Source organism: Ursus maritimus, unplaced genomic scaffold, assembly GCF_017311325.1.
Source record: "Ursus maritimus isolate PB19 unplaced genomic scaffold, ASM1731132v1 scaffold_18, whole genome shotgun sequence".
NCBI classification, from domain to species: domain Eukaryota; kingdom Metazoa; phylum Chordata; class Mammalia; order Carnivora; family Ursidae; genus Ursus; species Ursus maritimus.
In genome coordinates, this window is record NW_024424230.1 from 50,888,396 (window position 1) to 50,912,804 (window position 24,409).

At 39.5% G+C, this 24,409-nt stretch overlaps 1 protein-coding gene across 3 annotated transcripts in view; it reads right to left on the reverse strand.

Annotated features, from left to right (window-relative positions):
- LPIN2 (lipin 2) overlaps positions 1-24,409 on the reverse strand; it is an 83,290-nt gene that overhangs the window by 35,174 nt on the left and 23,707 nt on the right. For 2 of the 3 annotated variants that reach the window (XM_008690349.2, XM_008690344.2), the window contains exons 1-2: positions 22,590-22,842; positions 2,607-2,807 (exon numbers count right to left, since the gene is read on the reverse strand). In XM_008690349.2, coding sequence (XP_008688571.2) covers positions 2,607-2,807; positions 22,590-22,706 — 318 coding nt within the window. In that variant the 5' untranslated portion in view covers positions 22,707-22,842. Of the gene's footprint in view, positions 1-2,606; positions 2,808-22,589; positions 22,843-24,409 lie in introns of those variants that run through there. The other variant, XM_040632690.1, reaches the window with a different exon arrangement.

A 24,409-nucleotide genomic window follows, 5' to 3' on the forward strand; every position in this document is an offset into this window, starting at 1 on the left:
GGCATGCCATTCTTCAGGTAAGAATATCTCTGGTGTGTCCTTTGGGGATCTATCCATCCTCTATTTCAGACCATCTATTTCAGGTGTGGCTTCAGAGTGAGGAGGTGAGACTGCTGACCATGCCAAGCCGATCAATATATTCCACCCCAGCTACAGGACCAGGGAGACTGACAAGTCTGTCAGGGAGACTAAACACTGATGCTTCTGTAGGAAGAAACAGCTCTCTTTCTACTCTGGTTGCTGAGTTCCGGGGAAGTAAGCTGGAGGTATTATGGCCATCTTGCATTAGAGAGCACACGCACAAAGAAGGCAGAGCTGAGAGGTGGGAGGAGACAAGAGTGCTGGCAACACCCTCAGACACTACATAAAGCCCTGATTAATTCAAATGCCCCTGAGCTTTAGTTATACAAGCCAATAAGTTCCCTTTTCTGCTTAAGCTAGTGCAAGGTGGATTTTTGTCACCCACAATGGAAACTTGCTGTCTAATACACAGCGTTATTTAACTTCGATAAGTAATCATTAGTTTCGTGTTAAACCAACAAAATTTCTATTTAAAAAATATCAACTGCAGGTTTACCTTCTGAAATTCAACTCTTGAGTTATAAATTATACTGGGAGTATTGGTGTTCTATCAAATAAGAACAAACGACGACAGTGGGAAAATTATTATACTGTATCTCCCTAACCAGAGGCTTAAAGGTGATTATGATTTCAAGTCTACTTCATTGGTGTCACCATAACTGGGATCTTAGTTTAAAATCAATGAATAACTTTCCCTAATCCAAAGTGACCTAAAATAAGAAATAGTTAATCCAAATATGCCTGAGTATCTCAAGGCAGACATGGTTTTGGTTTTACTGTCACAGGAAAGCTGTGTTTCGGTTAAATAGCCAAATTTCCTCCCAAACACATCCTTTGGATTTCTGGGATACTAGTGCAAAAGAAGTAATTTTCTCTTTTCCTGTGTCTCATGGATAGATTCCTATTAAAACCCAAGGGTGTGACAAGGTATTTTTAACACACCATTTGGGCAGCCTTGTACAGAAACTCTACTGTATCTACAGGCATACAGCATGTAGAAAGAGGTATGCTGTCTATCCAGACACCACTTACAGATACACAAATGCTTACATGTACAGCAGCCTGCAGATTCCATTCTGAAAGGCCAGAAGACTTAACCAATCTGCTGATCAAAAACTCAGATCACAGAAGAACAAACAAAAGTGCCACATAAGCCATTTTATGAATAGATCCTTGCACAGCTAATGGGAAATTTCAGTGCATAAACAGTTTGGTACAGATTCTCCCAGGGCAGATGAAGTCTGAAAGTACTATAGGTTAGTGTTACTGGCAAGAAATAAAAAATTCCAAGAAGCCTAATTGTGGCTGAACAGCGTTTTGCAATGGAAACTTTTCAAGTTACTAAATGAACTGCGTGACTGCTTTTCGTTTCCAAAGGGTGACTGAACAGAGGCCAGACCACACAAACCCTGCCACCCTGCAACATGGCTCTCCAGTGGAGAACTGATTTATAACACCTAGAAAAAAAGATGTGTTGGGGGGGGGGCGGCGTGCAGGAAGGGAGAATATCTGGTGGTATGAAACCTATAAAAGTTTTCTTCCGTTCTCAAAACAACCGAAGTTTAATTAAAATAGAGAGAAATTTCTATTTTAAGGAGTGAGATCACCTATGTAAAATAGCCAACATCTGGAAATAGAGGTTTCCAACTTATGCCAGTGGTCCTCTAACACATAGTTCTGTGCCCCAATATGGTGTGGATCTTTCACTGTACTTTAAAATCCTGACAAAATCTCCCTATGTTGTTCAGGTGGATAATGTGGGATAAGAGTAGAAGAGAAAAATACTACTAATAAAACCTGCAAGGTTTTATTACCAGCTCAGTGTTCTAACTTGATTGACATCAAATACATTAACGAGCCTTCCCATTTCTCCATTACTTGAAGGTGGAGGATGTAAGAAAAAGGAAAACCAACACAAATTATTTTCTTTCTGAATCAATCTTCCCCTAAATAAATAAAAGCCAACAAGCCTATGGCCTGTAGGTGTGCATTTAGTAAGATCTCAAGACAAGTCCTGGTATTACTAACAAAATTTAGATACAAATAAGATTTAACAGCTTTGTCAAAACAAACTTGGCATTAATTTTGTTTAAATAAATGTAATGTATTCTTTACATCAGTCTATCCCATTCACAAATATTTTAAAAGTTTTTATTTTATTTGTCAGAGAGAGAGAGAGAGAGAGAGAACACGCAAGCACACAAGCAGGGAGAGTGGCAGGCAGAGGGAGAAGCAAGCTCCCCGCTGAGCAAGGAGCCTGATGCAGGACTAGAGCTCAGGACCCTGGGGTCATGACCTAAGCCAAAGTCAGACACATAACCAACTGAGCCACCCAAGCATCCCTCCCCTAAATATTTTAAAGTGCTGTGTAAGGTAAAGAAACTTTCTAAAGACATTTTACTTTTAGGTGTCCGTCCCCACCCCCACTGTGGCGGGGGGGAACCCAGAAAGCACATAAGAATAATTTATTCTGTTACTATCTAACCTTTCACCCTTCTTGAGAACAAGCTGTCCTCTGTACTCACCACTTTCTCTTTGGATCTCAGGACCCCCAGCTTCCCAAACCGAACATGAAAAGGCGAGCACTGATAGGTGCCATCCTGCTGCCGCACCACAATGACATCAATGCACCCGGACAAGGTGGCTTGGTTAATGCCCTTGTAGAGTTCCTTCACAGTGACAATCACCTGCCCAGCCAGCTGTCCCACATAATTCATGGTTTGAAACTACAAAGACAAAAAAAAAAAAAAAAAAAAAAAAAAAAAAAAAAAAAAAAAATCAGATGAGATAGTAACAATGAATTTGTGGCTCTAATGACAGAGAAAAAAACAGCAGTAATTTTAGAGGGCATTGCACATTTGTATACCATTTACATACTACCATTAACCTTGCTGATTTTGAACCAATTAGACTCATGTTACCACTGTTTTTACACATTTCCATGCAAGGACAAAATCGGGTGGTCCTTTTGTATCTCGAGAGGCTGTCCCAGCCAGGGCCTCACACATGCAGAAGTTCCCTTTTCTTTTCCATCATCACAGATCCTACCAGCTACCCCCCCCCCCAAAAGTTTAGAATCTGCACAGAACCACCAAAGAACCCAGACTACCACCACTACCCTCTTGCCCAAGATCACTGGGAACGTGGGGCAACTGCATCCACCCTGACCACAGCAGCCAAACAGAAAAAATGACCAATGGTCACCTCTAGGAGAAACCAGAAAACACGATGTTTCTGCTGAAGACAAGTGAAAGAGAGATGAGTTTTCTACAAAACTATTAACAGAATATGGTTCAGAGACATGCTAGATTAAATAAACTCTGGGTGAGCTAGACTGGGTCTAACTTATTTATAACATTGCTTTTATTGAAAATCCCCCCTCAATGCTTGAATACAACTCACTGGAACACATAATCATGTTCTACAAAGCACAGAAAAGGGTTTTAAATCTTGTTGCTCAACAATAATTAGTCAAAGCAGGATCGCTAGGCTATAAAAGGGTCCTCCAGAAAGGGTCAAGGAAAGATAGGGGTGTGCTCCTGACTAGGGCTGAGGGATGAGAGGAAATGCTTCCCCTGTGCCCCACATCTGTTGTGGCTTCACAGCTAGGACCACAGGCTGGGGAGCCCACCATACAGTATGTGTTGAGGACCAGTGGGGAAGTCTCCTTGAATCTCCCTCAACGTTTACTGATTAGAAAAAAATAGCTCTCCTTCAGTCCTAAGGTTGTCAAGTTTCATCTCCAGCCATCAAATATCACATTTCATTCACTAGACACCAACACCCCTAGTATTATGTCAAAGCACAGTTCAGCAAAAATCATTCTCCTGGGGGACCGGTGGACACAGACCAAACGAGATCCTCCACAGCTCTGGCTAATCCAGAGGCCAACTTTTACTGAACCAGAGAAGAGACAGATCATTCTCTAGGTCATTCATCATAAGCACAGTTGTCTCTTTAAACTCAGCTTTTCAGGAGCCTTAAGCTCCAAGTTATATGCTCAGAAAAGTTACTAGAGATCACACTCCATGTTGTCGGAGAAGTCCAAAGCTGAACTGGGAGAAAGAACATTACTCCATCAGGAAAACTTAGGGACCTACCCGGACATCTGCCTCCAGAGCAGCTCACCCTACCCCTCACAGGTGAGTGAGTGCCTGCTGGCAGTGCCCAGATTCCACTCAAAACATTTTTTTCTCCTCTTCTACACAGATGAATGTGTCATCAAGACCCACCAGTTTTACACCATTAAGCACAGCCACAGTAATTTTACCCCAGAAAATTTTCTGAGTGTTTTGTTACCAAGTCCCCCAAATTTATCTACAGAAGAGATGACTTCGAGGATGTAAACTAGCTGCTAAACTGACTACTAAATGAGGCAGTATCCTTTACAAAACAGTTACAAGTTGGTGTGATTACAGTTTTAGAAGAATTCATTTGGTAAGGCCAAATTAGGCAAGTGTTCAATAATGATTTCTTCAATGAATACAGAATGATCAAATGAACCATAAATACATAAGACAAAAAAAGAGAAATGTGTCGGGAGGAAATACTATTTCATCAGAATATTCATATCACACCTCATTTTTAAAAATTAGTATTTTTTAATTTGGCAGTAAATGTGGACTCACAGGCATGTAGTTTTAAGAAATACTACAAAGAGATCCCATGTATCCTTTAAACCAGTTTCCCCAATGGCAACATCTTGCAAAATTCTAGTGCAACACCACATGATTCAGGTAAAATGGAGACCATTTCCATTATATAAAGATCTATTCCATTGGCCTTTATAAGCCACACCCAGCCACTTCAGTCACTCTCTTCTTAATCTCTGACAACCATTGATTTGCTCTTCATTTCTGTTATTTTTAAGAAAGTTACATAAATGGAATCATATGGTATATAACGTTCTGTGATTGCCTTTTCCCACTTCTACTGCTATGGAGATTCATCCAGGTTGCTGCATGTATCGTGTTCATATTCCGTAAGTAATATATGTTCACATGCTTTTTGCTTGTCACAGCACGTACGCGAACCACCACCCAAGTAGTCAATCTTTGTATGACTGCTTGACTGACTGGTGGCAATTTAAAAATGAGTTTTGTTACAAATTTTTAAAAGTTTCCTAATTATATAATTATATACATCTTTTCTTAAAAGAAACTGAAAAATGTTAACTTCAAGCATCTCCATTCAGCCATAAAACAAGTCTTACAAACTAAATGTGTAACGAGCTTACATCAACTAGAGCATAGGATCCATAATTAAGTGTAACTACATCTATTCAAAACGATTTTAATTACCATGGTTAAAGGATGTGCTGTTATACAAGAAAGTCTATTGTGTAACTGCCAGTTGCTAAATGTAGAAAAATATATGCTATCAAATGACTGCTTTTTGTCTTAGCAGATTTAAACAATTCTGTTTGTATTATGAAGGCTGAGAAAACAAAAGGGAGTCCTGCTGCCATAACATTCGCTACACCCTGGGAATGAGGGGCACACTTCTGCTAGGAGGGGCACTCCAACTAAGCTGGGGAAGGGGGCTCCCTCATGGTTATGTCTGGGGGGGGGGGAGCACCTGGCTGTTGTACACACGACGTTAAACAGCTGCTTTCCTTAAGCATTATCTAGCACCATAAAACTTCATTCCTACATGTCCAGCCTAGCACTAGCCCTAATAATGCTAAGTGAGAACAAATTCAGGTCTCTGACACCTGTGCTGTTCAATGCCTGGGAAAGTGGGACTCTGAACAGGGGCAGACAGACAGGCGAGTAAGTACCCAGTCACATGTCAGGGATACACCTCACTGAAGACACTACCTTTTGAAATAGAACAAAAATTTAAAAATATAGCAAAATAATATATATTGTAAATTATTCACTAGAGCGACTGATTAAAAAAACAGAAGAGAAAATAAATTCAAGGACAGGGACAGAAATAAAAGAGAGGGGATGCAGAGACAGATTCAGAGAAAAAGCAAAGACAGAATAAGAATACATACATATCAGAAAGCAGATGGACATAAACATGCCCATACAGAAAGAGGAATGTGGAACTGAAGGATGTTCATACAGCAGCATCCTTATCTTCAGGCTCACAAGCACAAAGAAAAATATAAACATGCATTGATTCTTAGAACTGAAAGTATTTACCTAGTCCAGTCTTTCAACAAATACCAAAAGCACTTCTAGCACATCCCTGAAATATGGTAAAGTTAATCATCACAGTAGCAGCAACTAATTTTTTGAGAGCTTACTACATACCAAATTCTTAATTTTTTTTAAAGGCAGGGGAGGAGCAGGTGGAGGGGGAGAATTCCAAGCATGCTCCACACCCAGCAAAGAGCCAGAGCTTGATCCCGAGATCACGACCTGAGCTGAAATCAAGAGTCAGATGCTTGACTCTGTACCCCACTATGTACCAAAATGCATTATCTCAGAACCACCTTATGAATGAGTAAATATTATTTCTATTTTTAAAGATAATAAAATTAAGGCTTAAAAAGATTAAGTATTGTTATGGACTGTTTGTGTCTGCTCCTCAAATTCTTTTTTTTTTTTTTTAAGATTTTATTTATTTATGTGACAGAGAGACAGCCAGCGAGAGAGGGAACACAAGCAGGGGGGGGTGGGAGAGGAAGAAGCAGGCTCCCAGTAGAGGAGCCCGATGTGGGACTCGATCCCAGAACGCCGGGATCACGCCCTGAGCCAAAGGCAGACGCTTAACGACTGCGCTACCCAGGCGCTCCCTGCTCCTCAAATTCTTATGTTGAAACCCTAACCCCCAATGTGAGGGTATTTGGAGGTGGGGCCTTTGGGAGGTAATTAGGTTTAGATGAGGTCAAGAGGTGGGACCTCCAAGATGGGATTAATGTTCTCATTAGGAGAGCTCGTGTTCTCTTCCCCTACTAGGCGAGGAAACAGAGAGAAGATGGTTGTGTGCAAGCCAGAAAGAGGGCCCTCACTAGGAACTAAATTGGCCAGCACCCTATCTTGGACTTTCCAGTCCCCAAATGACAAATAAATGTTGTTTAAACTGTGGTAGTCTGTTACAGCAGCCTGAGCTAAGACAAGCATCTTCTTAAACGTTATAACTACCATACTGTTTTTCAACGTTGTGGTACTTCATTGACAAAGACTCACTCCTTTCACCAAGAAGTTCATAACTGTATCAGACAGCCCTAGTTACTATGTCCAATAGAACTCACGATGGATATGTGCCACTCTCTTCTAAATGATACCACTTACACTGAAGAGTTTGTTGTACAACCATAACTAGGTCTCATCTATTCTGGGCTAAGCATTCTTCTTCCTTAAAATATCTAAGATGACTGGGTTTACTTTACTTTTATGACAAACTAGAGAACTTTAAATGTGGGATCCAAAACTAGACATAGTGGTGCAGACGGACCTGATAGTGTATACAATGTACAGTGTGTGTTTCGGTGCAGGCACTGGCTCCCGTGAGCTGGGGGAAATATTGGGAGCTCCCAAGACAGGGAGGAACTTACTCATCACTAAACTAAAAATGGAAAGAATCAGAAGTTAACTAAAATACTTATTAGAAACTAAATATCCCTTTATGCATAAAATTCAATAGTGTCCACTATCAGATTTTTCTTATCAAACATTTTAAAGTAAACATACACTAGTATCTGGAATAAAAGTAGCTTTCAAGATTCAATTGTTTACCAAAAATTTAAAGATTTGCTTAGCAGCTTTTCCTAAGCATCAGAGAAACTAAATAAACCATCATGATATGTAGTAGAGATTTATAAATAGAATCCATCAGTAAATAGGTTCAAGTACAGATCCTCTTCCTATAAACACTGCCCCAAGTTATTTTAAGGTGGTATGTTCAATCGAAAATAATTTTTGCTAAGGAAAAGAGATATAGGAGCTATTAAAATAGCACAATTTCTAAATTGTAATCAATACAAAAATGGATACATTCCAAACTACTTACATCATCATAATCTGTTTCCCAAGTTTTAAGTTTACCTTCATACAGTTATTCAATACTATTATCAACTAGTGAGCAGTACTACAACTACAGTTGTTATAATGTTCATCACATGTTAAATTTAAATGCTATGTAAACCTATACATTAACTCCTGTAATTTCCACCAGTATCTGGAGTCTGGTATCAAAATTCCCATTTATATGAGAAAACTGAGATTCAGCAGTGTCCAATGTCATCACGCTAAGTGGTAAAACCAATATTCAAACTCAAGTCTAATTCTAAACTCAAGTCTAATTCTAGACTCAAGTCTAATTCTAGAGCCTATGTCCTTAACTGCATCTCTAAGTGACAGAAATTCTCTAAGCATGGATCCTAAAAGCCTTGGTAAGTTCCCCCCACCCCCGATTTCTTGTTCCAAGTGGGCTGCTTCTAGCAACTGGAATGTTATTTTCACTTAATGCTACTTGGCCCTCCAAGTCTCATCTACACGCTATCACCAGAGGTAGCATTGACTACTAACTCTCTCCTGCTAGGCCTGCATTTCAAGATTAGGAAGTACACTTCCTGGGAGATCAGGTGTGGCTGGGGCTTGTGGACAGAGATGAACAGCTTTTATCCAAGAACCTGCCCTGAACATTCTAACCTTCTGCTCACAGATGTGAGGAGTGTGTTATGAGGGAAGAGAAACTTCTACACACTTCAGGAAACAAACACCAGAACAGTGCTGCCTTGTACACATTCCAGCTTACACCTATACTCCTAGACCAAACTCCTCCAGACTTATATTCTGCCTCTGAGTAGCACTTAAGATTTTCCAAGAACTTTCTCAAACATACTTCATTTGATCTTCAAAAAGAGAATTTAGGTTATGTAAGGCAGACATTTTTCATTTCATTTTACATTAAGGCTGAAACAAAAGGTATTTACTTTCCATTATTACTCACTAGAACCCAGCTGTACTGTGACTCAGGATCCCAACCTTCTTGCTACTTCCTACCAGTAGCTTAAATCATAAGGCTCTCAAGGTGAGCTGGTAACCCTGAGGACGAGAGATCTCAGGGCTGAATTCAAGTTGTACTTAAGTCCTCCAGGAATTCCAGAGTCTCTTAAAGGTAGTCAACATGAACCTGGAGAGCACCATCAACTGAGAACTGAACTCTGACAGCAGGAGATGAAAGGCAGAAACAGCAGACACAGCAGCACCTGCTGCAAGCTTCTCCCTGGTCTGGGAGGTCAGGTATTTGCAAATGAAAAGTTCCCCAGAGGACTTGCCCACATCCTGTTAAGACATTTTCTAAAACATTTAGTCTGTGGCCAGCAGACACTATGGAGATCACAAAGAACTAAATGCGGTTACTACTTTGCTAGACATTTGTAACGGAAAACTACACAAAACTATACAAAAACTGTCCTCACTGAGCGAGGACAGACAACTGACACTAACCCTGACAAAGAACCCAGCTTTCCTGGAGAAGACATTCTTGGCCATTTAAATTCAAATAAATGCCTTACTCTATACCACTCAGCTTTTTATCCCCCATCATAACAAAATGCTAATTTGTTTAATTTTTCTTATTTTATAAATAGCCACCTTTTAATTCTTGTTTTATAAAATAAGAAACAGGAAATAGCCGCAAGCATAAGAACAGCCCTTGCCCTCGGTGAAGGGCGGGCCTTACCCCAGGGCTCCAAAGTAGATGGTGCACTAAGGTCCATCTGATTTCCTTGAAACTAAAGTCCATGAGGAAATGCTGACAGCTGCAGCTCTAAAATGCACTGCCCGAAGTCTCTTCAAGATCACAGCAGGTCCCCTTCTGTCCTGCGATTGTTGAAACAGGGGTCTCCTTCATTTCTAGGACCATTCAATCCCCATGTACAGAATCTGTAAACTAAAACCCAGTGTCTCCCAGAAAAATTCCGGAGTACTGTACAAACAATTCAAATAAGAGACAGCACAGCTCTTAAGGCAGAAGTGCAGAGAAGACTGAGAATCAGTAGGGCCTGTGTCAGAGGGAAAGGAAGCAGCTGGTTGGGATCATGCCACAATTTCTAGACAAAGCTAGAAATACATCTGGCACATAGTGGGATTCAGTAAATATTGCTGAATGAATGAATAAACCAACTTAAATATGGAAATAAAAAGGGCAGAATTTGTGGGGAACTTCCTACTCAAGCTAAACTTCAAAAATTTTACTTACTGCATTACTTCAAAATTTTTTGTTTATGAATATCATCCTTAACAGTTTTTTAAAATACGAATTTTCTTGAATTTTTTTGAAGTTTAATAACCGATTATGAAGATGACCCAGGTTAGGGAAGCATAGCTCCACATAAAAGCAAGAGATCCCATGATAAAATTCCATGCCTGTTTTTGCTACCTCCAAAATCGGTCTATCATAAAATGAACTACAAGAAGCCTTAAGCCCTTGGGTGCTGTCTTGGACCTTTCTTCAGAGAAGATGTACAGGGGAATTCTAACAATCTTTCTGGGCTGATGTCTAACCTCAGAAGATTCCTTCCAGAGACACAGATTTAGCCAGGATGAGGTGTTCTTTGGAGCATCTGGGTTTCTAGTTAGTTCCCTGTAGATTATGAGCTGTCTTTCTGAACAAGAACAACCCGATCACCTCCACTTCAGAAGGCACAGTCAGGGACCATTTTAGGTCTAACCAACTTTTTTTCCTGCTAAGTGAAGAAAACTGACAAGGACCACACTGTAGGTTACTATTTCCCAATAGCAGTCCTCAGACCACCTGTAACAGAATCAAGGTTTGGTGCTGAAGAATGGAGATTCCTGGACCCCAACACAGACATAAAAAACTGGAAGTGGGGTCTTAGAGGATCAGTTCTCCATGATTCTGATAGGCATCCAGGTTTGAGAACTAACTCAGTCTCTACTGCATGAACTTTGTCCCCCCAGTCCTGATTCAGCTGGAGAAAACCGAGTTGTTATGGGCTAAAGTATGTATCCTGTCCTTACCTTGATGTGTAACCCAAACTAAACAGACCTTGAATTTTGCACATCCTAACAAACAGCTGACCTGATCATTTTATAAAACTTGAATTCTAGGACTGGCAGTGGTTCTTGCAAAAATTTTAAGATTTTATTTTTTAGTAATCTCAACACCCAACATGGGGTTTGAACTTAAGACCCCAAGATCAAGGGGGCGCGTGGGTGGCTCAGTCGTTAAGCATCTGCCTTGGGCTCAGGGCGTGATCCCGGCATTCTGGGATCGAGCCCCATATCAGGCTTCTCCGCTGGGAGTCTGCTTCTCCGCTGGGAGTCTGCTTCTCCCTCTCCCACTCCCCCTGCTTGTGTTCCCTCTCTTGCTGGCTGTCTCTCTCTAATAAATAAATAAAATCTTGAAGAAAAAAAAAAGGCCCCAAGATCAAGAGTCGCGTGCTCTGCCAACTGAGACAGCCAGGCGCCCCTCGTTTACAAAAATTCTGATCTGGGAAGACTGCTCTCCTAGCAATAGCTCTCCGATTCAACATCAACCTTCAGGATGAATAGGTGAGAAGAAATTTTCTGACCCAATATTCGTGTTTTGAAATTTGAACAGATCCATGATACACTGGGGCTAGATCAGAGGGTAATAATAAGGCTCCCTGGATCACAATGATTTCATCTTTCAGAGACCCCTCCAAACAAAGGAGTAAATCCCTGGTAACCGTATCTGTGCTTTGGGACTTGAGCCTTGGCACCAGCTGACTGGCGGGGTAGGGAGATCTCTGACCCAGACAGGTATTCCTTAAGTGTGTATGAAAAGCCAAAGCAACAAGAATCTGGCTAAGCTGCTTGAGCAATAACCCAGAAGGCCCACCAGCTCAAGACACTAAGAAGCCACACAGCCCCACTCCTTGCCCTCTCATCACTTCTCTGGTTCATGAGTGATCGTAAGTTTCTTTGTTTGCCTGGTTCAGTGTCCATTTCTGATGTTTACCAACAAAGGACTTAAAAACAGATAGGCGATACTGATTCTGACCCAATAAAGCCACCTGAACTCTCTATAACCCCCACCCCCGGCCCCACCACCAAAAAAGCACCCTCAGAAAACTAGTGAAAGCCTTCCTCCCCTGAACTCAGAACTTTTTTTTAAAAGTATAGTCAGCACACAATGTTACATTAATTTCAGGTGTACAACATAGTGATTTGACAATTTTTTTTTTCAGTTTGGGTTTTTTTTTAAAATGAGAAAACATGAGGCTGGCCTTAAGTTTGGCTGGAGAGTTGATAAATTCAGATTTCTAATCCGTCGCGACATATTCCCTCCAAGGAAGTTTGCAACCACAGATTTCTGCTTACTGGGCTCACTTCTCTATGATTTCACCATGCTCACTACCCACAAAGCAAATGAACAATTATCTTGGGCTGAGTAAGGTTGAAAAAAGGGAGGACACTTTGCCGCCACAGCAATATACATTTTTCCCCCAAGTGATGGCCTCAAGTTTTACTCAAATATTTGCTTTGGCTTTTCAGCAGGTACAACTGAAGGAAGGACCGTGTCCCCTATTTCATCTTCAAAAACCATCAATTCCCACTTCCCACCCCAGTTACTGGCCTAATAATTTTCTGGACAATCCTCCAAAATCCAATCTAAGTTTTCTTCTCAATCTATCCAACTACTACTGTTGGCTGTTACTCTTTTATTAGAGGAACAAAGAGGTTTTAGTCTTCCTGGATGAAGAGGAGATGGGAATAAAGTATGCCCACAACAGACTGTGAACACAGACAGCACAATCCAAAATATCAAAGAGAGATGGGGCGAGGGGAGGCATGGACTCAACAGTTAAGCAAGCAGCAAGCGACAAGGGGTCTGTGGCTGTGTGCATCCAAGGTACCCCGCCCTGCCCTTTCCCCACCACAGCACAGAGGCACGCACCACACTGCAGTCATTTGTTTACCCACCTCCAAACTCTAAGTTCAGACAAAGAAAAAGTGTTGTATGATTCATGGTCTCCCTAAAGCCTGGCACAGTGCCTAGCAATGAGAGGTTCTTAACGAGTACTTTCAGACCAATGAATGTATGGATCGATGAATGCAAGATCCAGTGAACAGAATCAGCAAGGAGAGGGAGAAATATACACCGTGTTTTGTACTGTAACCTACATGAGAGAAATTCAAGAAGTAAATGAAGATATAGGTGTATATATTCACAAAGCCACACATTTAGAAAAATGCCAAGAATGGTGGGGGCCAACCCAATGTTCCAAAAACAATGTTCAAATATTCCGAAACTAATGCCTTTCTCCAGATGCTGGTTAAGACTTCACAGAAAAAAAAACTTGCATAAATCTAGTGTATGTGAATGACAATTACAAATGACACCCACCTCTAGATATATCTAAAAATATCCCCGTGAGAACAAATGACATACACGCAGATCACTCTGAAGAACAGGAGCAGCCCCAGAGCAACGTGCAGAAGAGCCCACTTTGCTGGGCTGTCAGGGGAAGTCAGTGTGGGGAGTCAGCTAAGGCAGCGGTAAGGCCGGAAGGTGACAAAGATCATACCATGACCAAAGACTATTATAGAAAACACCGTGAAACAGATCTTAGGTTATCATTTCCTATTACAGAGTCTACTTACATGAAAATGCCCAACTTCAGAATTCTGTAAGGCACAGCATTCAAGGTAAACAGCTGGTATCAACAGTTCCATTTTCCTAATGCTCAGCAATGTAACAACAGAATTGGTACAGATCAAGGAAAACTAAATGCTCAATTTTACACATATCTTTAGATTTCACTATGCATAATGAAGTATGTATTCCTTGCCTAGATCCTAAAGCGGCTAGCAGCACACTAGGAGAGGTGGGCCCTAGCTACTTGCTTCATGGTTTTTGGTCACTCCTGTGACCAAAATCGTTTCAGACTATTGCAGCTCTATAAAATTTAATAGTTCTTGTGTTTCTCTTCGTCACTTCTCCCTTCGTTTTCCAAATTACAAAATACTGCCTTGAAATGAAGGCAATTTCTGATAATTTAATTCACGTTTTTTCCTGTCATGCCTAGACTATGCCCAATCTACCCCTACATGAGGCAACAGATTATGCTACAGAACATTTAACCTGACTGCAGACCAGAGAGAAACATACAAGTGAAATCATTAAGAAATGTAATGAGTTTAAGATTCTATTTATAGTTAATAATGAAAGACATTAAACTATTACTTAGTCAACATTAGCTTAAATGGTTATACCTATCAGCATATAAAAACTTCCGGCTAGGGGCACCGGGGTGGCTCAGTTGTTAAGCGTCTGCCTTCCGCCCGGGGCCTGATCCCAGGGTCCTGGGATAGAGTCCCACATGGGGCTCCCTGCTCTGCTGGGAGCCTGCTTCTTCCTCTCCCACTCTTCCTCTCCTACTCCCCCTTCTTGTGTTCCCCCTCTCACTCGCTTGCTCACTCGCTCTCCGTCAAATAAATAAATAAAATCTTTAAAAAAAAAAAAAAACACTTCTGGCTAAACGTTCATGCCAAGTCTACTAGGAAATGCAATTTTAAAATTTCAAATAGCTACACCTTGAACTATTCAAAATCAATTTTTTAAGAGAATGAAGGTGTACTTTACACAGACTAAAATTAACCCGTTTCTAGTGTACAGTTTTAACCATGCAATCATGTAATAACCACCATACCCAAAATATAGAACTAGATTCTTTCCCAAAATGACCCCCTGCCCCTTTGTAGTCGATGCTTCTCCCCCATTCCCTGCCAACCACTGATCTGTTTTCTGTCTCTATAATCCCTGCCTTTTCTAGAAAGTCACATAAATGAAACTATACAGTACGTAGCCTTTTGACTATGGCTTTTCTCACCTAGCATAATGCATTTGAGATCAATCAATACTGTGGCAGATATCAGCATTTTGTCTCCTGGTGTTAAGTACATAGCATCCCACTACCAGATGTTCCAAAGTTTGTTTATCCATCTACCAGCTGAAAGACATCTGGCTTGCTTCCAGTTTTTGGCGATTACAAATAGAGCCATCAAAAATGTTTGCATACAGGCTTTTGTGTGAACATAATTTCATTTGGGTAAATAACTCAGGAGTGGGACTGCTTTAGATGTATTTTTGCAAGGCTGATTTTGCAGCTATTGTTTTTAAAATATCTATGGTGTACTGGGAGGAGTTTGCTATTAAAATAAATCCTTTAAATTATTTTACAAAGTGGTAATAATTTGTTTTACAAGTTTGTATTTTCATATGTGCGAGTTACTTAAAATAGAGATTCACCTACACTACTGAAAATTCAAACTTTCTGGTTACTCACACTGTAACTTTTGAAACTATGCGTATCCTTGAAAAATCACATATAACCTAACCTACAATTCAGATGTTTTACTACATATTTTTCCTAGTGTTAGCCGTGGGAAAGTGATGGGGAAAAAAGAGAAGAGAGCAATAACATTTATCCCTTCCAAATGCCATTTTATAAACCTCATCTCATTTAATCCTCACAATGAGGTAAGGTAGATGCCATATGCGTTATCCTAGCAAAAAAACTGAGGCCAACTTATATGGGGACAAAGCAATTTACTTAGAGCCAAACAGTTACATAGACAAAAGCTGTCTCAAATGCCCAGGCTTTTTACGGTATCTTGGAACCATAAGTTCCTAAACACACTAATACCAAGTTTAGTAATTTTCAGGGTCGTGTGTAAGTAGGAATTTCATAAATGCTTCTAGAAGGCCATGAGAATTCTTCGACATGCTATCATACAGGAAAAACGTTAAGCTTTCTATTATGAATAGCCCTAAAGGGATGACTAACATTATAGTCATAAATACACGTTTTAAGGAACATGTTCTCATCCTAAACTTTCTAGGATGAGACAACTGTGGCTAACCTATTTTATCACTGATAACCATAAGCAACTCTAACATAAAACAGGAAATCTGATTGTTAGGCTCACTTTCACATAGGAAAGGCACACAATCTTATTAGCAAGCTTCTAAGGAAACCATTACGTTGTATTTTCAATGATGACTATCACTTTAGTCCACACATTGGTAGGATACAATTTCCTGTGAAACATTCTGACTTTATTTGAAGTTCTATTTACTCACTGACCTAGATGTCAGGAATTGACATCATGACTCTTCTACAGTTGAAATAACAGCCGTGAGACTGGGAACAAATAAACATGTTCCTGTAGTTTGTAGGTCTAGGGAAAGACATGTTAAACTAAATTCATCTTCTTCTCATGTACCCCCAAAAACCTTAGTTAATATCACAGATGAATTAGTTGACATTTTAAACTTGTCCCAATTGTGTTAAGTCCTTGGGTTGAAAGTCCCTCAAGCCCCTTATGGTACCCTGCTAAGTTCAGGTAGGAACATGCCATATGAATTACTCCAGTAGAACGTGAAGGTCACTGCACCTACTCTAACCAACCTTACCACTACTAACTTAACAAGCACGCGCGGGCCTAAAGTTCAGTCTAAACATCCTCGACAAGCCCAGGCTGAAGGATTATTATCAAGTCAGACGGACCAAGTACCTGCTTTAGAAAGAATGCTGTGCTTTAGAAAAGAATGCATACTGCCTTATCAAAAAGAAGGTAATTCAAGGATTAAAATAAATCTGGCTCTGGTGAAATGGTGAACTTTCTATCATTTGAGTGGGTTGTGTGTATACTAATATACACATGGCCTCCCTGTGCGTTCAAACCACTAAACATTCCCTCAAGTGCGCTCAATTTCTCTGGTAAGTTTTGTAAAAATGCTGGCCGTGAGACTGGACTGGTTTCCACTCCACTACAAAAACTGGGGACTTTCTCTCCTAGCTGGCTGAGTTCCCTTAGAAGGGGGAGGAGTGACAAAAATTCTTTTCAGTGTAAGAAGAAATGATGACTAACCCAGGAGTGGAAAGCAATGATGATTCAACAACAAAGGGAGTATTCGTCAACGAAGACTACTTAACAAAGACACAAGAGCTTGGGTCCACAATACCTAACAGATATGTATCCCACAGCTAACATTCCCCATGTCTGACTAATCATAATACCTGGGAAGCTTCTAAAAATACAATTTCCTAGAGGGAAGTCTAAAACAAACTCTCCGGTATTAGACTAGAATCAGAAGTCTCATGGACAGATGCACAAATACTGATGTGCTTATGCCTAGGGTAGAATGCATTTAACATTCTAGCTTTCTCTGTTAAGAGGAATACTAGAATCAAGGACACTGTAGAAGCAACAAGCGTACCTAGACCCCAGATCTTGGTTTCTAAATACCATTCTCTAATAAAAAGAACCAAGGCTCCTTGGAGAAGTAGTTAATCCCAAGGCTGGAGTCAGGGAAATACAAGTTGATGCTGGAGCATCTAATAGTGCCAAAAAGTATGAAATTGTTCAAAATCAAGAGAATAGGGATATGTTAAAGGAACACAGGAGCTAACGTGAAAAAGCTCCCAATGACTAGAGCTAACACAATTTGAGCAACTAAATAGTGACAGTATTTGATTATTACCTACAGGATAAAACACTCGTGAGTCCACACTGACGTAAGTTAATAAATAAGGAGGGAGAAGGGCCAGCTTTCTCTTAAAGATGAATTCCAATTACTACAGAATGAGGGAAATAGAAAACTACTATTAGAACACCACAGTGATAATTGTGACATGCAATGGATGTTAAAAATAGAGGACAAAAGTTTGAGGAGAAACAGAATATTTGTATACTCTCAAGGTCTCCCCCCCAAGACATATATTACAAAAGGAAAAACATTAACTTTATAGTAGAGAAACCTGCCAGATACCACCTTAATCAAGTGAATCAGGGAAACTTCACCAGTAATAAAACACATCGCCATCACAGAACTCCTGATATGACATCATGTCTGTGGTATTCCTCCCAAAAATACATGACCTCCATCTAATTAAGAGACAATCTCAAACTGAGGACTTTAGTGGGGAATAAAATATGAATAAAGTCTGTAGTTTAGTTTTTTTTTTTTTAAGATTTATTTATTTGAGAGAAAGAGAGCACGAGCAAGTGCAAGCAGTGGACATAAGGGGCAGAAGGAGAGAGAAAGCCCCAAGCTGACTCCCCACTGAGCACAGAGACTGATGCAGGCTCAATCCCAGGACCCTGAGACCATAACCTGAGCTGAAATTAATTAAGAGTCGGACACTTAACCAGGTGAGTCACCCAGGCACCCCCTGTAGTTTAGTTTTAAAAATAAAACAATTCCTAGGCTCCATTACCCCTTTAATTGTCTGAGAAATGTTTGGGGGTTGGGGGGGTATTTGAAGTTCAGTAAGGGTTCCAGGGGTTGGTCAGACTTGGGAATCACTGTCCTTGGCTGCCACCTGAATCACTGCGGAGCTCTGAGGAATCCTGACGACCAGGCCACCGCCCCTAGATTATAAGTACAAGTACTTTTTAAAGCCCCAAGAGACCCCCAAATGGCAGGTTATCAAGGTGTGTCTGAGGACTACTGCAAGGGAATCAACTCCCAGTTCCCTCTTGAAAACCTCACTGCATGAGAAGTGAACAGAATTGAAGGATGTACTTCCTATTCCTCTCCTGCCTCACTTTCCCTAAAAGAATTACTTTTCCAATAAATTCTGAATTATCAGTATATAATGGTTATGACTTCATGCTTTGTTAGAATATAAAAGATGACAGATGGCTTTTATAATCTTAACTACTGCCCCTTGACCTCTAACTTAGGACAGCCTCTCTATCTGCAGTTCAAGTGGAGTTAGATAAGTCTCAGAGAACACAGTAACATTCTAGAGATTATGCAGCTCTCCCTTCAGGTTTTCCTGGGATTCACTTTAAGCAAATTTCTGATGAAGGTCTTTTCTACATAGATACAGCTAGGATTAAGATAGTACACCAAGGGCACACAAAGTTCTAAACATGATTTTATCACAGAGTTAAAATGGTACTTTAATAAAATAAGATCAGTATACTGCTATTTCCACCCTTTGAAAACTATCTTCCCGAAGTATCCCAGGTTAAGCAAAGTAAAGAGCTCAGAAAATGATTCTACATTATGCAACAGGTTTCAAAGAAGGGACAAATAAAAAATATTTTTCTAGAACCAGCAGCAAGAGTGAAAAATTACAAACAAAAATTATTTTCCCTACTTTCAATTAGATAAGAATGTATAAACAGAAACAAAAATTGTCTACTCTGGAACTGGTATCTAAAATTTTTTCTTCAGTACAAATGGGTTGATTTTGAGTATTTAGTACTGAAGATGTGAATGTAAAACATTACATAAAAAGATAAGCATTTTCTCCAAGAGAAGTAAGATTTTTATTTGAATCCTTTCAGACAGTTGTGTCCAAATCCTGCACACTGGACAACACCTGATTCATGTGACATCTAAAGACAGTGATGGGATTACATCTTGTTTTTCCTATGCACAAAACTGCCTGACAAGCATCTGGATCAGATGTGCAATATGGGGATTATCCCAACCAACTGGGTGAAACAGCTCAGCTAACTGGGAGCATGTAATCAAAACCCAGTACGTGGGCAAACTAAAAGAGGCAGCATTTATACATACACTTGCTGAAATCTGTCCAGTTGTGCTACTCAGAAACTCAGAGCAGCAAATAATTCAGACATATTAGTAAGTGCAAAAACAAAAACAAACAAACAAAATAACAACTCAGTATCTAGCAGAACCAGTGTGGCATAATCGATATTTGCTGAATGAAAAGAATTTTGTTTTCTCTACAGCTCAGTCATGCACGTTACAGTATTATGGAGCAGTTGTGTGTATATGCATGTCTCTAAGTCATTTCTGAAAACAGATGGGGGCATAAATATAAAAATGGGTAATAAATACTTTTCAAAAAGCCTTGATGTATTTCTGGCCACAGCCTCTATGCTACTCTCCACAAAATTCCTGAGCTCATCTGTGACATCAGGATTAAAGAGGCAAGTGAGTTGTGAAAACAAAGATTCTAGGAGAATTTACTCCCCCCAAACTGGTTACCTACTACCACCACCACATTTCTGAGAGGAAATAAAATTCTATACAACGAAATACTTAGTTTTGTGAATACTCCTGATGCTCGATTAGAGGAAAGTGTTTGGCTTTGGACCCACTCACCTAGTGCTATTCTAGGATTTGGGGCAGCAGGAGTAATGACAAACTGTGCTAAGGATAGGGGGATTGAAGGGAGGCTTCTCCAACCCCTCACTGAAGATTTCCTAACTCAGCATAATGCACTGCCCCAAGCCACACACCCTGCCTAGCGGGTGACTTGCTATCTTCTACCACCGTGTTTGTTAGTAAATCTTGCTATAAATAATATAAACATACAAAATTCTCTCTGAAAAAATTAGCTTTCCCAACTCAACCACACTGGTGCCCAGGTCTCCTCTGATAGAGCACAGAGGGACAAGGAGAGAGAAGCACTGCCCTCTTGCTTCCCGGAGTTCCCTGCAGCTAAAGACATGAAGACACAGGTCAAGTTCTCCCTTCTGCCCCGTGAGCAGGTCTCATAGCCTCTGTGCATGGGGTTCTCATCTCTAATAAGAACGCCCAGATGCCGTCTAGAGTAACCACAGAAAGACTTCATTCTAGAAGCATTTCCTAGGATTACAAGTTTGGCTAAGCACTCCTGTAGTACATGCTGCCCCAATTTAAAAATCCAAGCAAGGTAGTTTAAAATAAGTGGTGAAAAATAAGGCCAGCAGATTATTTTGGAATTTCGGCGTACTAAAATATGAAACAATGTGGTCTTTTCCTTACCAAAGAAAGGAATTATCACTTGTTTAAAAATTATGGAAACACTTTTTTCAATTCCTAATTTCTAACAAAGCACAAAAGTCTTCTCATGTTTTTTAAATTATGAGATTCATACATTTATGTTCTAAACCCACAAAATCATCTCCTTTAAGATGGAGACATTCACCCAGGTATAATATGAATAGTAAGGGATGTCAGGGTCAATGAGGGCCTGGACCCTGAAAACTAAGTTTTTCCCTCTCCCACTTGCCACACACACACACATCCAAGTTATAAAGTCTCTTACATCGTCAGTACAGCTTATTAAGCAGGTATCAAATCTAGAGTCCCTAACACTAGCCATTCAGAAAATCAAAGTCTCTCTTGGGGCAGGGAGGTGACTCATGGGACTTCAATGTTCTGACATTAACATAAAAGGGAACTGTTAATAAAACGCAGTCTAATCAAATACCCGTTGACCTCTGTCTAGAAAACACCAGTATCAGGAAGCTAAGAACTTCTTCCTGAGATAGGTGGTTTGTGTGTTACTGTTACTCAATAAAAGACTTTCTCGTATATTTCATAAAGATTCAGCTGTACTCACTAGTCTCCCTTCTGACTTTTACAACAAATGTGCATGAATCCATATATACATACACTCTATACTATTAAAAAGGAAAAGTAAATTCCTTCTCTCTGTATACCTGACTTCCATTTATATTCAAACAATGTTCAGTTCCATTAGTTTCAGAGAACCCTGAACAAGTACACTTTCATCAACAAGTCCAAAAAGCAAAAAGCACACAAATAAATGTGATAACATTTTTAAAGGTGACAAAAATTTATGTAACTGTAAAATCAACCTGATTATGGGCCACAGATTTTAGAAGTTATCTGTTTTTTACACTTGTTTTCATAAAAACATACATCCTTGATTTCCTAAGAAATACCTTTACCTCATAGTATTTACTTCAGATTATTTTTGAAGGAAAAGGTTCCACAGGTAGAGTTAAATTATACTGCCCTTAATTTACCTGATTGTATTTCCTTAATGCTGACTTCTAGAACTTTTATAGGATTTATTTTGTATCCTAAGACGATTAAAAAAACCCCAAAACCTCAATTTGCATTTTCCCCACGTCAAGCTTACAAGATTTCTTTGTTTGCAATCATAGGAGAAAGACTGCAGTCACTCTTTTGTATCATACATCAGAATAAAATGCTAGTTTCAAAATGTTAGTTCAGTTTTCAAAAAATTTTGGCTAGGACAGTAAAAACCATAAAACTTTTGAATATTTTTTATTCGTCAACTACTGCACTTAGAAGCAAAAATGTAAAATCAGATATGTTTAGTTAGAAACCTAGTTTTTAGGGGCGCCTGGGTGGCACAGCAGTTAAGCGTCTGCCTTCGGCTCAGGGCGTGATCCCGGCGTTGTGGGATCGAGCCCCACATCAGGCTCCTCCGCTATGAGCCTGCTTCTTCCTCTCCCACTCCCCCTGCTTGTGTTCCCTCTCTCGCTGGCTGCGAATAAATAAATAAAATCTTTAAAAAAAAAAAAAAAAAAAAGAAACCTAGTTTTTAAAAAAATCTGTTTAAAGAGCAACCTCATTTTTTTTCTAGGCAGAAAGTTATTTGTTAAATAGAAAAAAGTAAAAAGATTGAGTAGCATGAAATGAGGGAGAGCAGGTACCAAATATGTCTGCTGAACGTAACATTAGAAGTTAATAAAATCCATTACAGTGCTACATTTTCCAAAGAAAAAGCATTAGCCCCCTCTTCTCTCAGTACTCCCCAGACTAAGCAAGCACGCAAAGGCAACAGGACATTGGTGCATGTAACTCACCAGGATACCAGCAGGGGCCTTTCCATGATAAACACCTTCAGTTTTACTTAATGAGTCTTCATGAACCTTCTCCTCCTCCTCCTCCTCATCTTTACTATCATCTTCTAAGTAAAACATCTTAAAGCTGAACTAGATTATCAAGCATGTCTTTTTTTCAGAGACTAAGTTACAGTCCTAAATTATCAAAACAGAAAGCCGCTCTGCTGACAAACTGAGTGCAAACTGTTTGCCGACACAGTAATATGGTTAAAACTGAAAGGAAATGGTTTTTAAAAAAAAAAAAAAAAAGGCAATACATACACGACCTTTACCAATAAGATTTGCTCAAAACGCCTCAACCCCTTCTCTCTGAAGGAGATAAGAAGGGGCATGGGACAGGCTGTGCCATGTGTTTACACTGATAGGTACCAAGTCCTGCCCAATCACATGACGGTCACCGCAGCTTCCATCACACAGGACAGGGATTGAGTTAATGATTCCCCAAATCAATCACATCCTCCTTTGAGAAATAAAAACTATACAGATAGAGAAGTAATCTTATAAAAATTAATCATTTGAGGGAAAATAGTTTATATATATTTTCTAAGTATCAACAAGCTTTCCAAAGACAGCAGGTTATAGATGCTTTATAGAATTCAATGACAATATTTTGTCATATTGGCATGACTCAATATATTTTCACAATTCTGGATGGAAGACAGCCCGCTCAGCCCTGTAAATAATAAAAAAGTTATAATAATAAATTATATGTTAATATTAATTATATTGTTACATAATATTAACATATAGCATGCTACTGAACAATTTAACTTTAAGAGTATGACACTGCAGCATCGTAAAATTCAAATATACCTGGTATTTCCTTTCTATCTTTCCATAAGTCAACATGTAGTAACTTCAAGTGAGTTTTCCTAAAACTCGACAACATATTTAACACATGGACAAAATATATTTTTAATTAAAAATATACTATTTTATTCAATACAGTTGTCTAGGCTTGTGCTGTTCATTACAACGTGGCAAATATTAGAACCAACTGAGATGTGTTGCAAACGTTAAAATACACATAATAAAAATGAATGTGAAATAATCTAATTTTTAAAACATACATGTTAAAATATTTTTAATGTACTGAGTTAAGTAAGATATATTCTTTAAATTATACCTGGTTTCTTTTTACTTTATGCAATTTAAAATTACATATATGACTCCCATTGTATTTCTATTGGACAAAGCACCACCTTAGGGCCCTGAGACAATCTTGAGAATCAAGGGGAGAAAAAGGACATTTAGCCAAAGTTCTACTAATGAAGAATTGAAGATGACAGGATTTTTCATCATCCCATAAAAGCACTGAGTTAATCCATCAACAATATACTAGCTGATCCTCATATATTTAATGATGTTCAAATTATTAAACTTTTTCCTCTACCTCTAAAGATCATAAAAAGATAGTATTTCCAAATGTTTGATCAAGTAAAGGGAGGCTGGTAATGTTTACTACACCAACATACCACCAAGATACATATAATAGGGGCGCCTGGGTGGCACAGCGGTTAAGCGCCTGCCTTCGGCTCAGGGCGTGATCCCGGCGTTATGGGATCGAGCCCCACGTCAGGCTCCTCCGCTATGAGCCTGCTTCTTCCTCTCCCACTCCCCCTGCTTGTGTTCCCTCTCTCACTGGCTGTCTCTATCTCTGTCAAATAAATAAATAAAATCTTTAAAAAAAAAAAAAGATACATATAATAAAAATATTAAACGGCAGAATTAAAAACAAATTTCACCAATATGAGAAATGGCAAAAAATTTATCTTGCATTC